General features: G+C 41.2%; 1 protein-coding gene across 1 annotated transcript in view; it reads left to right on the forward strand.

Moving 5' to 3' along the window:
* The window catches only part of Senp7 (SUMO specific peptidase 7), a 112,721-nt gene that overhangs the window by 10,127 nt on the left and 77,323 nt on the right, over positions 1–25,271 (forward strand). The window contains exons 4-5 of the mRNA XM_051150058.1: positions 9,792–9,883; positions 23,042–23,239. Coding sequence (XP_051006015.1) covers positions 9,792–9,883; positions 23,042–23,239 — 290 coding nt within the window. The remainder of the gene's footprint in view (positions 1–9,791; positions 9,884–23,041; positions 23,240–25,271) is intronic.

Here is a 25,271-nt window from a genome sequence, read left to right on the forward strand (position 1 = left end):
ACTTTAATATGATCACAATTAGTTATTAGTAACTCTCTGATAATGAGAGTTACTTGTAGTAGCATTTGCTATATTTGCTATTTGGGGTAAGGACTAGCTGTGCTGAATAGACTAGTCTTGAGCTGTTGGGCTAAAGGGAACCCCTCCGCAGCATCCTGCGTGTCTGGGCCTACAGGCGTGCACTGCTGCACCTGGCTCAGCACCGTTCTTTCTTTTTTGACACAGAGCCATATATAGAGGGGGAGGAGGTCCCCCTCAGTCACAGACATAGGGGAGGGGAATAGGGTGAAAGTGGGAGGGAGGGAGGGATGAGAGGAAACAAGGGATGGGATAACAATTGAGATGTAATAGAATAAATTAATAAAAAATGTTTCTATTCCATCTAAAAAAAACTTGCCCCAGGCTGATTTTAAATTTTTTGTTTTGTTTTGTTTTTGTTTTTTCGACACAGTACTTCTCTGTGTAACGGCTCTGGCTGCCCTGGAACTCACTCTGTAGTCCAGGCTGGCCTTGAACTCATGGAGATCCCACCTGCCTCTGCCTCCCAAGTGCTGGGATTAAAGGTGTGCACCACCACTGCCCAACTGGTTTAAAAATGTTAAGCTTCCTGTTTCAGTCTTCAAAATATTGCTACCATACTTTTCTCATGTATGTGTATGTGTCTTATGCTAATGTGTACATGGGTATGGATACATGTGCATGCAGAGGCCAGATGACAACATCATTTGTTCTTCCTCAGGTGCTGTGTTTTTATTTTTTTAAGGACAGGATCACTCACTGGTCTGGAAATCGCCAAGTAGGTTAGGCTGCCTGCCTAGGGACTCCCAGGGATCCCCTCATACAGAACTGCAAATCCGTATCCCCACCTCTTTTAAAAAGTGGGTTCTGAGATTAAACTCCAGCCCTAGTGTTTGCAAAGCCGGCTCCTTACCTACTGAACTATCTCTCCAGTCTCCTAGTCATTTTCAAAAAGATACAACTAATTATTTCGTTTGCTTGAAGTAACAGGATATTTTTTCTTTCTTTTTTTTGGGAGGGGTTGAGACAGGGTTTCTCTGTGTAGCCTTGGCTGTCCTGAAACTCACCATGTAGACCAGGCAGGCCTCGAACTCAGAGATCCACCTGCCTCTACCTCCCTGAGTGCTGGGATTACAGGTGTCTGTCACCCGTTCTTTTTCTTTATTTTTGCAGTGAGGCTTGAACCAAGGGCCTTGTACTTTCCAGGCAAGCCCTCTACCACTGAGGTATAGCCCAGTCCTTTTCAACTTAAAAAAATTGAGACAGGCTCTTGCTAAGTCATCTAGGCTAGTCTTGAACTCTGTAGTTCCTGCAGGCCTTAAATTCTTGATCTTCTATTCTTAGCTTCCTGATCAGCTGAGATTATAGACTTGCACCACTAGGCCAATCTTGAATTTTAAAAAATAGTGTGTGTGTGTGTGTGTGTGTGTGTGTGTGTGTATACATATATATGTATGTGTGTGTGTATATAATTAATATATATATATATATATATATATATATATATATAATTCCAGTTTATCTATAGCTGTTTTAGTACTGGGGCTAGCATAGTAAAATGCTGCAACTGGATGGCTTACGCAGTGGCGCATCTGTAAGTAAGATAATGGTGATGGCAGGGCTGGCCTTTCCTAAGCCTTCTCTCCTGTGTGGACAGCTGTCTTACTGCTCTTGCTGCTTCCTGGTTGGTTGGCATGTGGCTTAGTCACTGTTGTATTGTGTAGAGGCGCCATGACCAAAGCAACTCATAGGAAGAAAAGCATTTAATTGAGACTGGCTTACAGAGCAAGTTTCAGAGATTTACTCCATTTTCATGGTGGGGAACAGGGAGCATGGTTTCACCACAGGCCAAGAGGGGCAGTGAGAGACTGAGCCTGTCAGGGGCTACCCCCTGTGACACACTTCCCCCAACAGGGCTGCACCTCCTAGTCAGCGTAATCCTCAAACCGTTCCACTCCCTGGTTACCAAGCATTCAAATATATGTTAGAAATCCTATCTACTAGCTCAGATGAGCCACTGCGCCTTCTTCCCTGCCCCGATAGAGGGACACTTCCGAAACCTCAATAAAAAGAAGTCATTCCTCTCCTAAAGATGTTCTGTCAGGGTGCTAAAGATATGGCTCAGAGGTTAAGAGCACTGACTCTTCTTCAAAAGGTCCTGAGTTCAATTACCAGCAACCACATGGTGGCTCACAACCATCTATAATGAGATCTGGTGCCCTCTTCGGGCATGCAGGCACACATGGAGGTAGAGTACTATATAAATAATAAATAAATAAAATCTTTAAAAAAAAGATGTTCTGTCAGGTATTTTGATCATGGGTATGCAAAATAACCTATGCAGTCATAGTAAGATGGGTGCCAGTTTGAAAGGTAGAAAAGTAACTTTTTCTTTTTTTGCCCCATAGTGTCTCACTGTGAAGCCCATATTTCTTTGTTATAAACAGCTTTGTTAGGCCTGGAATCATCATGTACATCTGGCATCCCCTTCTTCTGCACATCCCCTGACAGCTGTGCTGCTGGGCACGCAGTTTGCCTCTCTGCTCATGGCAGAGCATCCCTTCTGTTACATTCATTCCGGGAGCCATTTCTTTGGCCCAAGTTGGAGAGAAAGAGCTCTAGGGATTATGGGTCTCCTTTTCCAAGATGAGCTATCACTTGAAACCCCATTTTGAATACAAAATGATTTTCTTTTCCTCTGTGTGTGTCTGTCCATGGTGGAGCATGTAAGAACCTAGTGTGCTTGCAGAGGCCAGAGACCCACTTTATGGAGTCTGTTGTTTCCTTCCACTTAAGGAGGCTTCTGGGGATTGAACTGGGGATGCCAAGCCAGTGCAGCAAGTGCTGTTAGTCATTTTTCTTTAGTTTTCAAAACTGTAGCTCAGGGCAGCCTAGAACTTACCATGAAGCCTGCCCTGGAACTTGTAATCATCTTGCCTCAGACTCCTGAATAATTACCTAGATTATACATGTGAGCTACTTTGCCTAGTTTACAGCAGTAAAACTATACAAAGATATATTTCTGCCATTAAAATTGTATAGGAAGGATGTGCATGGCTCAGCATGAAAGAATGTGTACGGTTATTATAGTTCCTGAGTTCAGTTCCTACTGTCAGGTTTTAGAACCCCCTGTAACTGTAGTTCTTTGTCTTCCACGGGCACCTGCACTAACATGAATATACTTACATAAAGACATAATTAAAATTAAAAAATTGTATAAGAATAGAATTGTGCCAGGCATGGTGGCACACACCTTTAATCCCAGCACTCGGGAGGCAGAGGCAGGTGGATCTCTGTGAGTTCGAGGCCAGCCTGGTCTACAAAGTGCCTCCAGGATAGCCAAGGCTACACAGAAAAATTCTGTCTCGAAAAAAACCAAAAAACCAAAAAACCAAAAAACCAAAAAAAAAAAAAAAAAAAAAAGAATAGAATTGCCTTATAAGCTTATATAGCTCCTTGATTTATTTAGCTTTTTATACAAGGACTTTTTTTCCCAAGGATATATTGTATGTTGAGTATATTTTCCCACATCCTTCTCTCCCCCCACCCCCATCCCACATCCTTCTCTCCCCCCACCCCATCCCACATCCTTCTCTCCTTCCACCCCCATCCCACATGCTTCTCTCCCTCCACCCCCATCCCACATGCTTCTCTCCCCCCACCCTTATCCCACATCCTTCTCTCCCCTCACCCCATCCCACATCCTTCTCTCCCTCCACCCCCATCCCACATGCTTCTCTCACCCCACCCCATCCCACATCCTTCTCTCCCTCCACCCCCATCCCACATGCTTCTCTCCCCCCACCTCCATTCTTCCTTTAGTCCTCTTTGTTCCTCCTGACAGTTTCACTTAAACTTTCACATACATGATTTTGTGTATCTATATAAAAATCTAGGTCTGAGTAAAACCATGGATAAAAATGTACTATTTTTGTTTTTCTAAGATTGACTTAATTTCCTTATACATATCTCCAGTTACATCCATTTTGATGCAAATGATATAAACACTTATTTTATGTCTGAACAACACTTCTCTGTTGTTGGCCACTGAGGTTGGTTCCATAGCTTAGCTGTTGTGAACAGTGTTACAGTGAATATTGATGTGCAAGTACTTCTGATAGTGTGCATAGCACCACCTAGCACTATGAAATCTGGTCAGTAAGGAATGAAGCTTCCTGGTCAGTAATGGCTATTACCATCAAGTACTAGAACATAGCCAAGAGCAGTGGCAGTGCCTATAATACTGGTGACTACAAGGAGACATTGCCTTTTAGGCAGAGCAGGGAAGCTGTACACATGAACTTACAGTGGTTATAGCAGCATGCATGGGACCTGCTCAGACCCAAACCAGATCAGATCCCAGCATGGACACACAATGCCAGCCACAGCTGTGGAGGTATTGGCTAGAAGAGGGAGAGTGAGTTTTCTGTAAGAGTGTAGCTCTTAGGAGGTTGACCACACTGCACTGGGAAGACCACAGATTCAAGAGTATTTGGGCAGCACAAACTGGTCTTGAAAGATAAAAGAAAAAAAGTTGAGTGGGTAGGGAAGCATATGACCAAGGCACATATGAAACTCTCAAAAAATAAATAATTTCCTTGGCTTCACAGAAGCTTTTTGATTTCATGAGATCCTATTTGTCAGTTGTCAGTTTTTTGAGTGACTTGGTATTTTTTCCAATACATATTTTTTATTCTGTGTATGAAATGTTTTGACTATAATATAATATCTCCATTCTTGTTTGTTTTGTGTTCCAAATGCCTTCTGTACCTAGGTGATCATCTTCCTACCCTTGATCTAGCTACCTTTCTACTATGATTTTATTAAAAAATATCTTCTAGCTTGGTGTGGTGGCACATGCCTTTAATGCCAGCACTCAGGGAGGCAGAGGCAGGCGTATCACTGTGAGTTCCAGGCCAGCTTGGTCTACAAAGTGAGTCCAAGACAGCCAAGCTTATACTGAGAATTCTGTGTCGAATGCTGTTAGTATGAAATTCTTCTATGCCAATTATTTGTAGTTTTGATTTTTCACAGTCTCGTGGGTCTTGAATAGACATGTTTTGTATATTTATGTGTATATATGCATGCTTTCATGCACTCTGCCTGTTTGTATATGTGTGGTGCGTGCGTTACAGCATGCATGTCAAGATGCCAGAGGAAAACTTGTGACAGTTAGTTTTCTCCTACCCATGTGGGAGATTGAACTTATGTCAGAGGCTTGGTGGAAAGTGCTTTTAACTCACTGCTTCATCTCCCCAGACCGTAGTACTTAAAAAAAAAAAAAAAAAAAAGAACACTTTTTAAAAACGATTTATTTACATATTATGTATGCAGTATTCTGCCTGCGTGTACACTTGTGCACCAGAAGAGGGCACCAGATCTCATTATAGATGGGTGTGAGCCATCATGTAGTTGTTGGGAATTGAACTCAGGACCTTTGGAAAAGCAGCCAGTGCTCTTAACCTCTGAGCCGTATGTCTGTTTCATTTTAAACTCTGTTTCCTGCCCCGTAATAAGAGAAAAAGAATGCTGACAGTTAGCTCCCTCAGTTTCTACAGTGAGAAAAACCTGGTATCAAATGTCTGTTCTCACACATAATTGCTTTTCAGTTAGACTTGTAAGCTAAGCATATGATTTTAAAAAACAAAGTGGCCCATGGTTGGGGCATCCCAGCCACTACCTGGCCCTAGACATCAGCCATGATTGTGAGGGTTGGGCTTCCTGAAAAGACCATGGAAAGCAGGAGAGAGCAAAGGAGCTTTACAGGGTATGGGGTATGGGGGGAGAGAAGGATGTGGGATGGGGGTGGGGGGAGAGAAGGGTATGGGTGGTTTGTAGCTTCTAGAGGCCCTATCACCTGAGTGCTACCCCTCAGGCCTCTTTTTTTTTTTTTTTTTTTTTTTTTAATTTTAACACTTTAGGAGTACTTTTTATTTTATTTTATTTTATTAATTAATTTTATTAATTTATTCATATTACATCTCGATTGTTAGCCCTTCCCCTGTTTCCTCCCATTCTTCCCTCCCTCCCACTTCCCCCCTTCTCCCCTCCTCTATGTCTGTGATTGAGGGAGACCTCCTCCCCCTATATATGCTCTTAGAATATCAAGTCTCTTCTTGGTAACTTGCTTTCCTTCCTCTGAGTGCCACCAGGTCTCCCCATCCAGGGGACGTGGTCAGAAAAGGGGCACCAGAGTTCGTGTGAGAGTCAGATCTCACTCTCCACTCAACGGTGGAGAATATTCAGGCCTCATTTTTGCTATCAAGCTAGCTGGGACTTCCCTTGGCTTTCTTCATAGTCCTTCATGGTTTCAGCTGAGGACCAGGAGTCAAAAATGTCTTGAGGTTAGGTTGCTTAGGGGGTGCCCATGGAGGCACAGTCTTGAATGCATCCCCAGCTCCCACATGGTTGATCAGGACAGTGTGAGTATCCTCTCATCCACTCTTGAGCCAGCCAAGCGGACCAGAGATGGCTAGAGTCTGCTCAAGCGCAGGTGTGTGGTGACCTGACCATACACACTGCTTTGGTTCACCAGGCTTGGGCGCCAACCCTGAACCACGGGGGCTGGCTCTAAAGATCCTACAAAGCTCCAGTGGGGAATTCTGTAGCTGAGGTCCCACACCATGTCCAGGAAACAGTGTTCAGTTGCCAAGGTATGAAGCTGGTCGTTGTCTAAGGTGTTTAGACAAAGGTGAGCTTCAGTGAAGACATCCTTAGGTTTTTCAGAGAAGCCCGTTTTTAAAAAAAAATTAGCATCAAGTTCTTTATGGTCCAAATTGGCTGCTGTGATGCATATTCTTTAATTGCTTGATTTTCTGAGTCAGTCTTTTCTTTGAAAGAGATGACATTTGGGCATCACCTTCAGAGGGAGCAGGGGAACCAAACATTACCAGCTGTATAGGAATAACCAATCCTGCTTTGCTGACACATTCCAAAGCAGCTGCTCTGTTTTGTATTGGGGTAGGAGTTGGGAAACATTTTCTGGTTCCTACTGGAACCACAGCTGTCGACTGACTCACCGGAACTGGCTGCCAAGATCACCATCCTGAAGTCACAGATAAGCAGGACAGCTCCAATGTCATGGGGGCCGCCACTTTTTCATGCTCCATTAATTAGAGTTTAGTGACATTTCTCAAATTTTATTGTTAGGCAGCTTTCAAGACCACCCACCCTGGAAAGTGAAACATTGTACCCATTAAATAGTAGTTCCCTATTTTCTCCTCACCCTAGTCTTGCTCCATGGTCTATAAGTTTAGTTATTCCAGGTATGTGATTGGAATGGAACTGTTCAGTTTTTGTCTTTTTTATTGCTGATTTATTTTACTTAGAGTAATGCTAAGACTTGTTCATGTTGTAGCATGTTTTAGAATCTCCTTCCTCTTTTAAGAAAATGTTCTAAAACATGCCCTTACCATGTGGGTGGACTGGCCTTGAACTCGTGATCAGTGATCATCTTGCCTTCACTCCCCCCCCCCCCACTTCTCCTCACCCCAAGACAAAATTTCTCTTTGTACATCTGGCTATCCTGGACTCGCTTTGAAGACCAGGCTGGCCTTGGAACTCAGAGCTATCCGCCTGCCTCTGCCTACCTGAGTGCACATGCATACTACGCCATACCTTTTGCCACACACATATACATGCATGCATACATTCACAGAATGAAGTAGTTATTATTATTATGCCCATTTTCAAATAAGGAAACAAAGGCTGAGAGAATATAAATAACTTCTGTGCTTAAATATATATGTCTATGCTATATATTAATTATACCAGATTTTTTTTCCAAAACATGGTTTCTCTGTGTTAGCCTTGGTTGTCCTGGACTCACATTGTAGACCAGGGTGGTCTCGAACTCACAGCAATCCGCCTGCCTCTGCCTCCCAAGTGCTGAGATTAAAGGCGTGCGCCACCATGCCTGGCTCTAGGATGACTTTTTGAAAAATTGAGGCAGTTTCTCTGTGTGTATATCCTTGGCTATCCAGGAACTCACTCTGTAGACCAGGCTGGCATCAAACTCAGAGATCCGCCTGCCTCTGCCTCCTGAGTGCTGGGATTACAGGCGTGCGCCACCATGCCTGGCTCTAGGATGACTTCTTACCTCACTGTGTAGCTGAGGCTAGCCTTGGCCTGATCCTCCTGCCTCTACTTCCTGAGTACTGGAATAACAGGCATGTGCCACTATTTTAACTAATAAACTAAGTTTTACCTTTTAAAATCTTCTTTCTTTCTCTCTTTTTCTTTTTCTTTTTTTTTGTTTTTTGTTTTTTTGTTTTTTTTTGAGACAGGGTTTCTCTGTGTAGCCTTGGCTGTCCTGAAACTCACCATTAGACCAGGCTGACTTTGAACTCAAGAGATCCTCTTGCGTCAGCTTCCCAAGTGCTAGGATCAAAGGTTGTACCACCATTGCCTGGCTTACTTTTTTTTCTAGTCATAAGAAATCTAAAGCCGGGCGTGGTGGCGCACGCCTTTAATCCCAGCACTCGGGAGGCAGAGGCAGGCGGATCGCTGTGAGTTCGAGGCCAGCCTGGTCTACAAAGCGAGTCCAGGACAGCCAAGACTACACAGAGAAACCCTGTCTCAAAAAAAAAACCAAAAAAAAAAAAAAAAAAAAAGAAATCTAAACCCTAAAAGGATGTCTTGCTATTTCTCATGCTGCAGTTCATGAAGAACCACATGTAATCTTTTCTTTTAATTTTTTTTTTTTTTGGTTTTATTTATTTTACTTTTAAGCTTTTCTAACTTTTTTGTTTTTTCTTTGTTGTTGCTGTTTTTTGTTTTTGTTTTTTTGAGACAGGGTTTCTCTTGTAGTCCTGGCTGTCCTGAAGCTCACTCTGTAGACCAGACTGGCATCAATTTACAGAGATCTGCCTGCCTCTACCTCCTGGAGTGCTGGGATTAAAGGTGGTCACTCCCAAGCCCAACTTCTAATTGTTATAAATGCAGTTGCTTCATAGACACAGCCCTAGGTGGGCAGTGGCAGAGGCAGGAAGATCTTTCTGAGTTCCAGCCTCATTTACAAAGGGAGTCTAGGACAGCCAGGGCTCTATGTAACAGAGAAACTCTGTCTTGAAAAAACAAAAAATAGAAAAAACTCCACAAAAACATAGACACAGCCCTTATTTAATCTGGCATGTAATAATTTTGCTATATCATATAATATATTTAAAAATGAAGTAATCACAGCATACACATATTAACCATTGCCTTGTGCACGCTAGGCAAGGGCTCTACCATGGAGCTGCTTTCCTAACCTATAACCATTGCCTTCTGACTTAGTTGCAATTATCATTATTATTTAAGTCTATAATCTTAGTCTTGATTTTTGACTAATGTTAATAGTTTTAAGATACATTTTTATTGTTTTTGGTGTATTTGTATTTCAACACTGGGAAAATGGCAGATATTCTGTAGCTTGCGTTTATTTTTCTCAGTGTACTACTAAGAATGTAGCTTCGAGGGCTGGAGAGATGGCTCAGTGGTAAAGAGTACTTGATGCTCTTGCAGAGGACCAGGAATTGATTCTAAGCACCCACATGATATCTCACAACCATGTAACTCCAGTCCCAGGGGATCTGATACTGTCTTCTGGCCTCCTTAGGCCCTAGACAATCATGTGACTCACAGACACACATGCAGACAAAACACTTATACACATATGATAAAAATTAATAAAGAAAAGAGAATTTGACTGATTGTCTTGACTATCTACCTAAAAACACAAGTACCTTTAGTCATATTATTATATTTATTATCAAAATATCTTTTTTCCTTAGTGGACAAGAAGCCTAAGAAATAAAGTCATCTGTCTAGACCACAAAACCAAAAAAACTGTCCATGGGCGTCCTTCTAAGGCATCGCCAGAAAGGTAAGATAGGTATTTATGTGTGAACAGAATGGGTTTATACAGTGCATACATAATGTGGCCAGCTACGTCGGATGATTGTTGAGTCTCAGCTAAACATGTCTCTCTATGTGAGAGATTGACCTCATTGTTCTCTAAGATTCCTTTAAGCTTTAACTTTCTGTAATTATAGATTGTCTTTACTAATTGCTTTTGTGCATTTGGTACATCTTGATAAGCTTCAGCTGACAATGTAAGGATTATAGACTGATAAATATTCTTGATTCATATTTGTCATCAATGACTTAAAAGGTGCTTTATTCAGCAGCTCTCATATGATATAATCATGGAATTAACAAATTATGGATATAGTAATTTAAGTACCTAGAGATTCAAACAATTATTTTCAGAAGCAGTTAGGGCATTTCAAGGTTGGACATCAGTCTCTGATTAGAAAGTTATTATTTTAAGGGGCTGGAGAGATGGCTCAGAGGTTAGGAGTGCTGCCTGCTCTTTCAGAGGCCCTGAGTTCAATTCCCAGCAACCACATGGTGGCTCACACCATCTATAATATAATCTGATGCCCTCTTCTGTCCTACAGGTATACGTGGAGGCAGAACACTGTATAATAATAAATAAATAAATAAATGTAAAAAAAAAAATAAAACAAAACAAAATTAAAAAAAAAAGAAAGTTATTATTTTAATGAAGGGTTTTATATTTTCTCTTTTAACATGGTGAATGAAGAAAAATAACAATGAAGTAAAAATTATAATTATTAGATCATACACACTTAGAAGACTAATTAGAGTTCCTGATAGAGTACCTTTGTAAGCTACTGATAAAGAAAACTGTAGAAAATATATATATGTTGATGACATCATAGCAGTTTATGAACCTCTTGCTAGTCTTTTATGGTATAAGGTAAATTGTGAATAAACAAGCTTTGTGTAAGCAAGATTGTGCAGTGCAGACCTGCTTGGGTGGGTGAGGCACAGGGATGCAAGCTTAAGGCCAGCCTGGACTAGGGCATGAGTTCAAGGCCAGCATGGACAGCTCAGACTCTGTCTCACAATAAAAAGGTAAAAACCTGCTGGTAACATAGTCCAGTGGTAGAGTACTCGCCTAACCCATGTAAGGCCCTGTGTTGATTTCCTAGTACCAGAGGGTGGTGGGAAATGAAGGCCTGATGGATGCAGTGATAATGCCTTGATCTTCAGAGCAGGCACAAACTGTGGACTTGGTGTCTCAAAGATTATTAGGATCATAGAAAATTACATTTGAGGAATTGTTCTTTCCTTCCTTCCTTCTTTCCTTCCTTTCTCCCTTCCTCCCTTCCTTCCTTTTTTTGTTTTTTTGAGATAGGGTTTTTCTGTGTAGCCCTGGCTGTCCTGGACTCTCTTATGTAGACCCGGCTGACCTCGAACTCACAGAGATCTGCCTGCCTCTGCCTTTCTGAGCGCTGGCATTATGGGCGTGTGCCACCACGCCCAGCTCTGAGGAATCATTTCCTTATCCAGACTTAGTGACATGTTTGCATTACAAGACTTGTCATTTGATGGTAGTGAGGCACTAGAAACCTTGCATCGTTCATGTCTCAGCTTCTGCCACAGCGCTTACGATGCTGTGAATACCAGCCCCTGAGGAGATCAAAAACTGTGGTAGCACTTCCTTACTTTGACACTCCATTTTATTTGCCTGGCATTATCTCTCACATCACTCACTTTGGTTTCTGTTAAATTATTATCTTGAAGTAAAACAGCAGTTGTTTGGCTTTGAATTTATGACATCTGACTAATGACATTATGTTTTCAATATTAGCACTATAACACCCTCGTCATAATAGTATAGAGAAGTAGAGAACAGAAGGATAAGGAATAGAAGTATTTCCAAATTCAATACCAACGCCGGGCATGGTGGGCACGCCTTTAATCCCAGCACACAGGAGGCAGAGGCAGGTGGATCACTGTGAGTTCGAGGCGAACTTGATCTACAAAGCGAGTCCAGCACAGCTAATGCTACACATTATGCTGTCTCAAAAAACCAAAAAAAAAAAAAAAAAGTTCCTAAAATTCAACACCAGTCAATGTCAAGATAATATCATAGTTATGGAAAAATTTAACTTTATTTTTAGTCCATAAATACACCAACAACAGTGAATTTTTTTTAAGTGACTGGTGAAGTAATATAGACAATATTACAACTAGATTATATTCTACTTAGCCAGCCAGCGTTGGGATATTGAAATCTGATTTTTCACCAAATTAAAAAATCTAGAGGACTTCCTGTTACTTTAAGTTTTGTACCTGAAGTAGACTTTATTTTTATATATCTATGTTATCTTTAAATTAAAAAAAATTTAAGCTTTTCATAAAATGTGCCTACGCGTCATTTTAAGAGCCATGGGTTGAATATATAAAGGTAATTAAAGTTTTTTTCCAGACAGGGTTTTTCTGTGTAGCCCTGGCTGTCCTGGACTCACTTTGTAGACCAGGCTGGCCTCGAACTAACAGTGATCCACCTGCCCCTGCCTCCCGAGTGCTGGGATTAAAGGCGAGCGCCACCACTGCCTGGCTAAAAACACTTAATGTAGTGAGAATCTGAGCCAATTCCTAGTGGCTTAAGCTAGGAAGGAACACCATGTGTGTACTTTAAACTAGATTTTTTTTCACTTTTACTGAAGATTCTCAAGCTCTAGATTCTTAATCTTTTTCTAAATTTCATATTACATTGAAGGTAGATAAAATGCTTGATTGTATTTTCATTTGTATAGCTGTGAACAAACGCTTGAAGGAAAAACAGCTTAAAGGGAGAACTTACTTATTTTGGTTCACAGTTTCAAAGATTTCAACATACAGTCCTTGCTTCCCTTGATCCTGGATTTGTGATGAGGCAGAAGATCACAGTGGCATGAGTATATGACAAAGAGCAGCATCAAGGGACAAGACAAGATACACCTACAAGGACATACACTCGTGCCTACTTCCTTCTACACTTCTACCACCTCAGAATAGTTTGTTCACACTTGGAGTCCGTCAGCGGAACAGACTGTTAGGTTAGAGTTAGAAAGCCTCCCAGGTATGGCCAGGTTTGCCTTACTAATTATCCTAGGCCTTTTTCAATCTAATGCACTTGACAATCAAAATTCACCATTGTAAGTCCACTCTTTGCCAACTCGATACCTAAGACACCTCTTTAAACTATAACATCCTACCCTGCCCCCAAAAAGTTCGTGTCCATTTCTTTGAGTCCCTGAAGTAGTAAAAGTTTCAGCATTGTTCAGAAGTCTGAATTCAGAGTGTTTTTCTGAGACTCAAGACAAACTCTTAGCTGTTAAATCAAAACCAAGTCACATAACTTCCAAGATGCGTTAGGGTAGAGTAAATATCCCTAATTGGAGACGTGATGAAAACACAAGGCTTGATCCCTAGTGGATTGAGTACAGCCTACAAAAGCAGTTGGCACCCGGGAGATGCAGCTGCAGTCCTAGAGTACAGCAATAGCAGACGAGATGCAGTCACCCCAAGTTGCCATCACTTTAGGAAGTACACAGACGCTTGTAGTTCTGTGCTTTCTAGTATGTTAGTTCCTGTGTGAGTGGAAAGGAAAACGAGAACAATAGCAGGGCATTGGGTTGATAAAAGACATCACAAATAGAAGGGAATAGTAGGAACCCAAAATGGGGCAGGGAAGATTCAGGAGCAATCTAAAGTTACACTGAAATAAGAGAGGTGAAAAATATGCAGTTAGATACTGGACAGCAGGCCTTCTTTCAGGAGATCTCAAACCCAGGCCAGTCCATGTTCTTAGGGAGAGGAAAAAGATAAAGAAAGGATAAGTAGGAAAACCAAGCAAGCAAAAGTCCAACATAGTGATAAAGCAGAAGAGCAGCAGCGCCACGCTGGCCTGCTAAACTGCTGTAGTGAATTCCATGGTAGTGAAACATGGAGAGGAGAGAGGTGCTGGGCAAAAAGGATCTGAACACTACACAGGGTGATTCAGACTCCAGTTTCTTGGTACCTTGCCTGACTCTCAGAATCCTGCCTCACCCCAAGGAGTCCTTGAGTTCTCACCTCTTAGGTTTTGCTTTGAGGTCAGGTTCCAAATGGGTGGTGTTTCACAGGGCGAATCTTAGAGACTGCTCATACTTCCGGGTGGTTTAGAACATCAGGAGCCTGGTTGGAAATGCTGGTGCTGCGCTGTGTGAAACTTCTCTTTCAGAGTCTGGCTCCCACCAGGTTTTCAGATCATGAAATACTGCCATTCTGACTGACGGTTTGCTCGCCTCAGTCTAGTCCTATTCTTCTGGCCAGGTTTCCTCCTGTAGGTCAGCATCATTTGTTCTGTATTTCCTGCAGGTGCTATAGAGGGCCTTGACTACTGAACCATTCAAGCAGGCGTCTTTTGTGAAATGCCATCTTACTGCTGTTCTTGCTGGTTGAGTGCTGATCACTGAGTACCAAGTGCCCACTACCGAGAGGAGGTTTTCCTTGGCATCTGCTGCTGCCATCCTGGGTCAGGCCTTTTATTCAGCTCTTTAGAATTTCTGTTACTGGGGGCTGGAGCGATAACTCAGTTGGTAAAGTACTTGTGAAGGGACTTGATGCCAATCCCAGATCCCAGAAATGGGTATATTAAAAAGTCAATTCAAAATAATTCTAAGAATGAGGCTTGAGAGGAGGAGAGAGGACAAGAAAGATAAGAAATTAGGAAAAGACAAAATATTGCTCAGAAATAAAAACTTGTTAGATGTTTGTGTAAATAAGAATAGTAAAACCAAAAAGTTTTGGAAAATACAATGTAATATAAAACTATTGCTGAAAAAAGAAGAAAATGGTGAGATGTTAGAGCCCCTGTTTTCTTGGTCCTGGAAGGCTGCAGAGTGTCAGTTATATGACCTGAGGGTAGATAGGGTCAGCTGGACTCTGAACTCTTCACCTTCTTGCAGTTTGCTATTGCTGAACCTGAACTGGACAAGCGAATGACGCCTTCCAAAAGTATCTTCACTTCTCTTATTACCAGGGTCTCTGCAGGGCACATTAGCTTTCCAGTCTATGGGCTAGGCAGTTTCTTCACCCTCTAGGGATGCTCCAGGTCACATTCCCTATGGGGACTAATGCTTAGTTGGAGGGTGTCTTCTAGTGTGTCGGGAATATAGGAAGTAATCACAGCACTGAGATCATTGTAGGTAAAGGACCCGTCATTGTGTCTTGGGATTACTCCTAGGTTACATCATAGGTTGCTATTATGGAACACCATGACCAAAGCAACTTGGGTTTGAAGCTGGGTTGGTGTTTACTGTTCTCCTTTGGTAGGGTTCAAAGTACTGCAGACTCTAGTCAGTTTGCCTGAAGGCTTGACTTCTCTGTGTTCAATGAGTTGTGTAGGTATTATCTTCAGTAATAGGGTTTGTTTGTTTGTAGAGCGCAAACAATAGCCTGGATTGTTTAGGGTATCCCATGAGGCCCTTTTGGCCAACAACTCAATTAGATGTAGCCCATTTCTGGAACCAGAGGCTTCATTTGGTGATAAGACATGTCTGATTGGGGCTCCATCTCCCTTGTTATTTGGAGATTCCATTTAATTCACCTTCATACATGGACATATCTTAGGCAGCTTCTACTCTATTAGGCTTCTATATGATCCCTCAAGTGGCCCTTACTCTTAGCTGCCCCTCTTTGTATTCTCTCACTCACTCTCTTTCCCCTCCTTCTCTCTGTCTCATCCTCTCATTCCATTCTTCCTCCAAATCCTTTCATAGTTATGTGTTCTACTTTCCCCTTGTAGGGTGCTCCTAGCCTCTTTGCAGTTTCTTACTCTAACCCTCTGTAGTTGTATGGATTGTAGCTTGCTTACTGAGAGTTAAAAGCTACCATTTGCCTCCTCACAGTGATCTGCCTCCCTCTGTCTCCACAGTGCTGGGATACTTATGTCATTAAAAAAAAAGAAAAAAGAATTGTGGTGGTGCACGCCTTTAGTCCCAGCACTTGAGAGGCAGAGGCAGGTGGATCGCTGTGAGCTCGAGGTCAGCCTGGTCTACAGAGTGAGTTCAGGACAGCCAGGGCTACACAGAGAAACCCTATCTAGAAAAACAAAAATAACAACAACAACAAAACAAAAAAATAAAAAAATAAAAAAAGAGAATTAATTAACTAATTAATTAATTATTATTATGTATACAGTGCTCTGCCTGCATGTACACTTGCATGCCAGAAGAGAGCATCAGATCACAGTATAGACGGTTGTGAGCCACCATATGGCTGGAAATCGAACTAATGACCTCTGGAAGAGCAGCCAGCGCTCTTAACCTCAGAGCCATCTCTCCAGCCCCCACTTAAATAATTTTTTGTGTTAGGTTTTTATCTTCTGTATAGCTTTTCTATTCCTTTCCTGACTTTGCTTTTTTTTTTTTGTAATTAGGTAATATAATTTCCTTCTTATTTCTGCTTTGAGTATGTTTGTCCATTTTTATTTAGGTTTACTGTGCAGATTACGTTTACCATACTAAATTGATAACATTTTAGATTGAATTCATACTAGTTTAATTTTCATAACCTAAAAACTTTTTCCTTACATCTCTGTCTCTACCTATGTCACTTTTTATATCACAAAATTATTTCCTTTTTGGCCTGGAGAGGTGGCTCAGCAGTAACAGCACTTGTGCTCCTGTAGAGGACAAGGTTTGGTTCCTAGCACCAATATTAGGCAGCTTGTACCTGTAACTTTAACTCCAGGCAATCTGATGCCCTCTTCTAGCTCCCATGGATATCTGTATACATGTACACACACACACACACACACACACACACACACACACACACACACACACACACCCCTTCATTTTTGACAAATCATAAATTCTTTTTGAAGGAAATGTAGTTATTTTATTTATTTATTTATTTAATTTTTGATTTTTTGAGACAGGGTTTCTCTGTGTGGCCTTGGCTGTCCTATAGTCACTTTGTGGACCAGGCTAGCCTTGAACTCTGCCTCCAGAGTGCTGGGATTAAAGGCATGTGCCACCTCGCCTACCTGTCCTGACTTCTTAATAAGTTTTAAGGGAGAGTTGCTGAATATAGGAATCTTGGTTAAAAGTATTTCCTTGATCTTAGCATTTTGAATGCCTGGGAGGTTAAAGGGAACCACTTCATAAATTTATTAGGGAGACTTGAGACTCTAGGCACACATAGGAGTATTAAAGTCATACCAGGGAAAATAGGACTAAGGCTTTATTAGGCATACCAGACCGAGGAAGGGGTATGACTTCTTCACCTGGACCCATAAAGTGTTGGATACGCAACCCTGGGGTGGTATGGCCCTATACAAACCTGTAATGTGATTTCCTGATGTGTCTTGGCATATATCAAGGACTGACAAGACACTGTGGACTGTGCTGGCGTTTCTACTCACCCTGGTCTGCTGTGGACTGGGCCTATTCATCTGCCTGCCTGCCTGCCTGCCTAGCCTGTTTGCCTGGTCTAAATCCTCACTTTCTTGCACTTGGACCCCTTTTTGGTCTTTGACATCATAGCTGGACTATATTACTTTGCTCTCCAGCAACCCCTTCTTGGTACTGGTCTTTTCCTCTATTGATATAGACTGTGTCTCTTCTTTTCTAAGATTTTATTATGTCTGCATGTACACCTGCAGGCCAGAAGAGGGCACCAGATCTCATTACAGATAGTTGAGAGCCACCATGTGGTTGCTGGGAATTGAACTCATGACCTCTGGAAGAATAGTCAGTGCTCTTAACCTTTGAGCCATCTCACCAGCCCCCTGTCACCTATTTCTTAATTTTATGCCCCCTCCCATTTTAAAATTGATTATGGCCTGCCTAGATGTGGCTCCCTCAGTCTACCATACTAGAGTCTATTGAGTTCCTTGGGTTTCTATATTCACTTGTTTCATCAGATTTGAAACATTTCAGCCATTATTTCCTCAGATATTTACTCTGTCTCTTTTTCTGTTCTTATAGGGAAACTGCAGTTCATTTGTTTCTCTAGCGAATTGGAAAACTTCAAAATTTATATATATATGTATGCATAATTTTTATTTATTTATTTTTATGACGGGGGGTTACTATATATCCCTGGGTGACTTGGAACTTAACAGGCAGACCAGACTAGCCTGAAACTCACAGAGATCTACCTGCCTCTGCATCCTGAGCATTGGGATTAAAGACATGCGCCATTATATCCTGCTAGTTAATAGATATTTATGCTCTAGAGTTTGTTTATATATCTTTTTGTTTTGTTTTGTTTGTTTTTTGAGACAAAGTTTCTCTGTGTGATAGCCCTGGCTGTCCTGGACTCACTTTATTAGACCCGTTTGGCTTTGAACTCAGAGATCCGCGTGCCTCTGCCTCTGAGATTAAAGGTATGGGCCACCACTGCCTGGGTATGGATGTCCTTTCTCTAATGTTAATTTTCAGTGCCTTTGTTGAGGATCAGTTTCCTGTAGATGGATGTATTTACTTATAGATTTTATCTGTTCCATGGATTTATCTGTTTTTATGTCAATTCCTTTGTTATTTTGGTGTGTCTTATATGTTTTGCAATTAGGCATCATGCCATCTCAAGTTTTTTGTTTTGTTTTTACTCAAAATTTCTTTGGCTCTTCAGTTTTTTTCCTTTCATGTGACTTTTACTTTTTATATTTGTTACTATTATCTTGCTGTGACCAGTTACCTGATCAGAAGCAACTCGAGGAAGAAAGGGCTTCTTTTGGCTCATGATGTAAGAAAGTTATCTCACTTAGTGTTCTGTTGCTATGAGTAGACACCATGACCCTAGTGCAGTTTCAGAGGCTTAGTCCATCATCATAATGACAGGAAGGCATGCAGGCAGGCATGGTGCTGGAGAAGACGGGAGAGCTTTACATCCAGGGGAGCTAGCAAACAGAGAGAGGCGGAGAGAGGAGAGAGGGGTGGGGAAGGGAGAGGAGAAAGAGAGACTGAGACTGGATGTAGCATGGGCTCTTGAAACCTACCCGCAGTGACACAAGGATACACCTCTTAATCCTTCCAAGCAGTTCAGCTGGGCACTGAGCAAACACACGTGCCTATGTGGGCCAACGTCATTCAAAGCACCACAAAATTTAGGATGACAGGAAGGCCAGGTGGCAGGAATGTTATCTAACTGAGTCTTTGGTCAGGAAACACCAAGAGATGAATGAAGTGCTCATCTGGCTTTCTCCTTTTGGTTCTGTCCTGGATTCTAGCCTATGGCCTGGTACCACCACAGTCAGGGTGGGCCCTCCTTTGTCACTGAACCTTTCTGGAAGGAGCCTTGCAGATATGCTCAGAACTATGTTTCCATGGTGATTTGAAACCCAGTCAAGTTGACAATGAAGTTTAATCATTACAACTTGACACTCAGACACATTACTATAAGGGCTGGAGAGATGGCTTAGTGTTTAAGGTACTGTTGCTCTTGCAGAAGACCCAGGCTTGATTCCCAGCACCTACACGGTGGCTCACAACCACATGCAACTCCAGTTCTCTGGCATCTAGTGCCCTCTTCTGACATACTTGTGAGCCAGACACTCATACACAGCAAAGCAGCTCAAAGCGCATCACTGTAGACCATCTCATTCTGCTTCTGACCCATGACGTCTGATTTTATCCCATGTAATACAAAATACATTAGGCTCATTTCTAAATAATCCCATGATCTTTGAACTGTGCCAGCCCCATTCTAAGGGCAAAAGTTTCTTCTGAGACTAAGATAAAATCTTAACTTTGAGCCCCTGTAAAGTCATAACCAAATTACATTTTTTTTAGTATATAATTGCACAGAGTAAACATTCCATTTCTCAAAGGAGGAATGGCATAGCAAGGAAAGATCAGATCAAAGCAAGTGTGAAACCTAGCAGTGTGCATGCTCCGGCATCAGGTGTTGCGATTGGCCTCATCTCACTATTGAAGGGTTTTGGAGACCTACCCTCCAGGTCTGCTCTCTGAAGAGCCTCTATTTTGAACTGGTTGTCTTCAGTGTTTCTTACTAGTTGCTGCGTAGTTTTGGCATCTCTAGCATCCTGGGGTCTGTTACAGCTTAAGTTTCACCTTCAGACTTTCTTCAGTGGCCTCTCAGGGCCCCTGCAGGGATCCCACCCCTGCCTTACAATGCCTGCCAGTCTTACATCTCTCATGCCTCAAAAACAATATGAGTAGACAGTGCTGTCAGTTTGAAGTGAAGTCTGGAGGGCTTGTGCCACAGTTGAATTACTTTGTGTGTTGATTCAGGGCTGGTGTTTATTTATACCCTAGGCAGCTGTTTTTAAGCGAGCAGTTCCTTCAGTGGCATTTTTAGTTTAGGCTCCTTTCTTTGAAATGAATTTGCATTTTCATTTGAGCCTTCTATGGGTTGGCTCTTGCCCTCTTGGCACCTTTCCTATATAGAGTGCTAGGTTTTCATTTGTTTGTTTTAGTGATGTTACTCTGTTTTGACAACTGTGCAGCTGCTTTCTCAGCAGCCTTGTCTGCAACTTCATATTCATTCCTGTTCCCACCAATAAAACATTTTCCATCTCTTTCTGCTGTTTGTTGCTCTCACTCAGTGTAGACTCAACCATGAAGGCAGAAGTAATTACAACACAACCCGAATCCTGCCTTATGTTGAAATTCTGCTGCTGCACAGACAATACGTTACTTTGTAATTCATTCTTATTCAAGCTTTCAAGATATGGACAAAATGTTACCTGATTCTTTGCCAAAAGGTGACATGAGGACTTTAGCTCAGTTCCTTATAGAGTTCCTGTTGACATAAACTCTCGCCTTGTCATGTGGGCCTCCTGCACTAATTGCACAGTCCTGTCCTGGTCATAGACCTTCTCACTCTAGACATCTGAGTAGGCACTTGAATTTCCTTTACTTATATACAACATTTATGATTTTGTTCTTAAAATTTATTTTCAGTTTCTGTTCATTTTCCTTGGTACAGGGCCTAGTACTCTTTAGCACTTTATGTTCAAGGTTGTTAACAACCTAGGGGAGGAGTGGTTTGTTTTCAGCTCCTGGTTTCAAAGTTAGTACATCTTGGTGGGGCAGGAATGAGGGCAGCTGCCAGGTTGCTCACAAAGCTGCTGAACCAGGAAGCAAAGAACAGGCATGCAAAGCAGGGCCAGGCTCCAGCCGCTAAAGCCTACTCCTAGTGAGCCATGGGTACCAGCAGGTCCTACGCCCTCCAGAGCTGTAGGTGTTTAGCAGGAGCCTGTGTGGGGTATGGCTGTCCAAGTTAAAAACATCACAGTCGTAGTAAAATCCTTCTTGGTGCAGAAGAAATGGCAGTATCTCTTCTTCCTCCTGTCTCTTGTCACAGTTAGTGGAAATGATGGTTTGAGATATTTTTTGGAATATAAGTTCCTCTAAGGCAAGAACCATCCACTGTTTGCTGATGTGTCTGTAGAGCTACCAGCATGTTTGCTTTGTTAGAAGATGTTCTATATAGCCGGGCATGATGGCACACGCTGCCTTTAATCCCAGCACTCGGGAGGCAGAGGCGGCGGATCGCTGTGAGTTCAAGGGCAGCCTGGTCTACAAAGCGAGTCTAGGACAGCCAAGGCTACACAGAGAAACCCTGTCTCAAAAAAAAAAAAAAAAAAAAGATGTTCTATAAATATTTGTTGAACATGTTATCACTGATTTAAAGAGGTATCATCTTATTTCTGTATTCTTTATACCTTATTTTTTCCTAATTTAACATGTTTTCATGGAAGTTTCCTAGGAATTGTACAGTCTTCCCTTTAGATTGTCTAGTGTGCTGTCTATCACTGCGTAGCTGCTACATATAGATTTCTTTAATTCATTAGGAAATTTCCTTTTCTTTTGAAAATACATGAGCATTTTTTGTTTGTTAATATTGTTGTATTTGTTAAATAATGAAAAGATGTGTAAAAGTGCTTCCTATGGAATAAAATAGACTTTTCTGATTAAACATTTGTGATTAACATTTTAGCTGGTCCTCTTTGACATTGTTTAAAGTCTGCATGGTAGCCTGTTTACACCCTTGCAAAATCTACATTCAATGGCTTGAGGACTGAACATAGTTTTCAGATAATGTCATCAAAAATATATTGAATGTATAAATTTACAAATGTGATGAAGCAAAAATTGGAAACTACTTGCATTTATCAGGCTTTCTATTGACGTTGTTTGTTGAGGGCGTGAGGTCCTTGTACTTGCAGGTAAGCACTGGGGAAAACAGGAAGGTTGAACAAAACACACAGACTTGTCTCTTTAAAGGAAGGAGATGTTTACCTTTTTCCTACCAAGAAAGCTAGGAATGGATGTAGTTTATAACCTATTGGTCTTCTGCTACCTGTAGGGCCAGACCTCACCTGAGTCCCCCACACTAATTTGTTCATCACAATCATTCTCCCTAGACCCTTACCGTGAGCACTGCTTCTGAGTCAACAAAACCCAGGTTTATGGAAGAGGCCTTATGTACTTTGTAAAGAGTTTCACTGTAAGCATATCTTAAGCTTTGTTGTACACATGGGATTGGATTAATTATTGGGATACTTTTTCCCCCCCAAATTGTGCCATGCTTAAATATGGGTAAAATAAACTACTTGGGGTCAGACTCTAGAAGTATGAACCAACATTAAGTTGAACTGAACCAGATTTCCCTTTGCCCCATGAGGATCACTCTCTGCCAGTCCTCTGTTTGCAGAGACCTCCACAGTTCTTACCATTAAATACAAATGTTAACTTATCCCTTTATTTGTTGATTTGTTTATTTAGAAACAAGGTAAAACAAGAGTTATTTTCTCTTAATTTTAATATATTTTCTAAATTACTTCATGGTAAAGCAAAACCACAATTGCAATGTAGAAAGTGGTTGCCTCTGTGATGAGCTCTACAGATGCATACCCACTTTTGCTAAAGTGTGGAAAGCATAAGTGAGTTGCTAGGGATCTAACAACTGTACATATTTGTGAGGATGCTTACAGTTTGTCTGATGTAATTTTGAAAAAAATCCTAATGTAATGAAGTAGGCTTTACTTTTTAATGTGTTATTGAGAATGGCTAGACATTTGTTTTTTACTTAACAATGTTCATAACTAATTTCTTGTAGTGAAATTCAGAATTCTAGGAGATGCTCATTTGTTACAGTGTGTAATAAATGCATGTATTTTATAGCATTTGGAACCATATGAATTAACTATTTATGTATATAACAGGCATCTCAGAGTTATGTTGACGAATGTTCTATGGACGGATTTAGGACGAAAATTCAGAAAGACCCTACCTAGAAATGATGCTAATTTATGTGATGCCAGCAAGGTGCAATCAGACTCATTGCCTTCGACATCTGTTGACAGCATAGAGACATGTCAAAAATTAGATCTTCTTCACCAAAGCCTTAATTTATCTGAAAGGTATGTCACTTAGTATTGATTTTGTTCAATACTTTTGATTTTACTATATGTGAAATAATATAAATCCGATATTCTTAAAAATAAGATAGTTGGAAATGATATTAAAGATCAGTTCATACACTTTTTTATGGTCCACTCTAGAACAACACTTTAGAGTTTTCCTTCCTTATTCTTCAGTTAGATCATGGTTCTGCACTTCACTAAAGGGACTGACAAGTGATTTAAAAGGGATAAAAAAAGGCTTTTTATCCTAGTTTATGATTAATATATATTTTAGAAAGTTTTACTATAAAAGATAATATCTAAACATATTTGAGTATATGTGCATATTCATGTTTGTTTACATATATTTTGCTTTTTTCCTTTTACTTTAAAAATATTTTTCAACTATTACATTTGTATGGTTTTTCATCATTTCCCCTCTGTTTACTCCCTGCAAACACTCTCAGGTTTAACCTATTCCTTCTCAAATTCATGGCTTCTTTTTTCTTTAATTGTTACTGTTGCAAATATACATATGCTTACAGATTTATGGATGCATGTACAAATACAACATACATACTGAGTTCTTTTAGTGTGCTTGTATGGATATGTTTTTCGTTTTTTCGAGACAGGTTTCTCTATATAACAGCTCTGGCTGTCCTGGAACTTGCTCTGTAGACCAGGCTGGCCTCGAACTCACACCTGCCTCTGCCTCCCAAGTGCTGGGATTAAAGGCCTGCACTACCATGCCTGGCTCATGGATATGTATTTTAGGGCTGACCACTTTGTAGCAGATAACCAATTGGGGAGGCCTGGGGACGACTGATTCTCCCTCTCACAGCTGTCATTAATTACCTATAGCTCTTCATCGAGGAGTGAGGACCTCTTCCACATGGGCATGACAGCCAGTGTCACTGTTGAGGTATAGGCAGCCATATTGTTGAGAGTTCATGACGGCAACTTCGCTATCATATAGAAGGTGCTGTCTTACAGCAGAAGTTCTGAATCTCTGTTTCTTACAGCTTTTCTGCTTCTTCTTTGTGATGGTCTTCGAGCCTTAGGTGTAGGGGTTGTGTTGTAGATGTATCAGCTGGGGCTGGGTCCTGATGGCCAGTTGTTCTTTTGGCTTCTGCCTGCCGCATAAAGAAGCCTCTTTGATGAGGGACGAGAACTAGACTTAGCTGTAAGTGTATAAAGATGAGTATTAAGGATGCTGTTAGAGATTTAGGTAATGTCAGTAGAAGATTCTCTTCTCTGTGTTCTATAATTTAACCAACCATAGGTAGTTGTCTAGGTTTACAGTTCCAGGCATGAATGCCCTCCTACTGAATAAGTCTTAAGTCCAGTTAGGTAGCTGATACACACGCTACTGTTGCACCATTGAGGAAATCTTGCCCCGCTGGTCGTTGTTGTGGGTCCCAGCCTTCATCTGGCTAGGACTATTGCTCTTCACCCGGGGCAGTTTGCATAGCAACTTGGGATGCTGTAAGAACTAGTCTCTAGGGAGGAGGCTTCCAGGTCAGATCCAGCTGGATTTCTCCAACTCGTGTGCCTCAAGTCAGCAATTAAAACATTTATTTATTTATTTTTTTATGTGTATTGTTTTGTCCACATGTGTTTCGTGTAAGGGTCTTGTTTTCTAAATCTTAGAATATATTTAAAACATGATTTAATCTGTATCCTCACTACTTTCGGCTTTGTGAGTGTTCTCATATTTTATACACATTAATTTGGTACAGACATTGATTTAGAATAATATTTTAATCATATTAAAATACTGATTTCACATTTTAAATAGTAACTATTCAGTTTAATTTTTAAAAGAAGGCAAAATTCTGTTTTTTGAAAAAGACTTATTTTTATTTATGTATATGTGCATATGCCCCCTGACACCAGAAGAATGTGTTGGCTCTCCTGGAGCTGGAGTCACAGATAGCATGCCCCAAGATGTGGGTGCTGGCCACTGAACTCTGGTCATCTACAAGAGCAGTAAGGCTCATAACCACTGAGCTGTATCTCCAACCTTCTAGTCTTCAAAATTATATTTGGG

The sequence above is a fragment of the Acomys russatus genome, chromosome 8, assembly GCF_903995435.1.
Source record: "Acomys russatus chromosome 8, mAcoRus1.1, whole genome shotgun sequence".
In the NCBI taxonomy this organism is placed as follows: domain Eukaryota; kingdom Metazoa; phylum Chordata; class Mammalia; order Rodentia; family Muridae; genus Acomys; species Acomys russatus.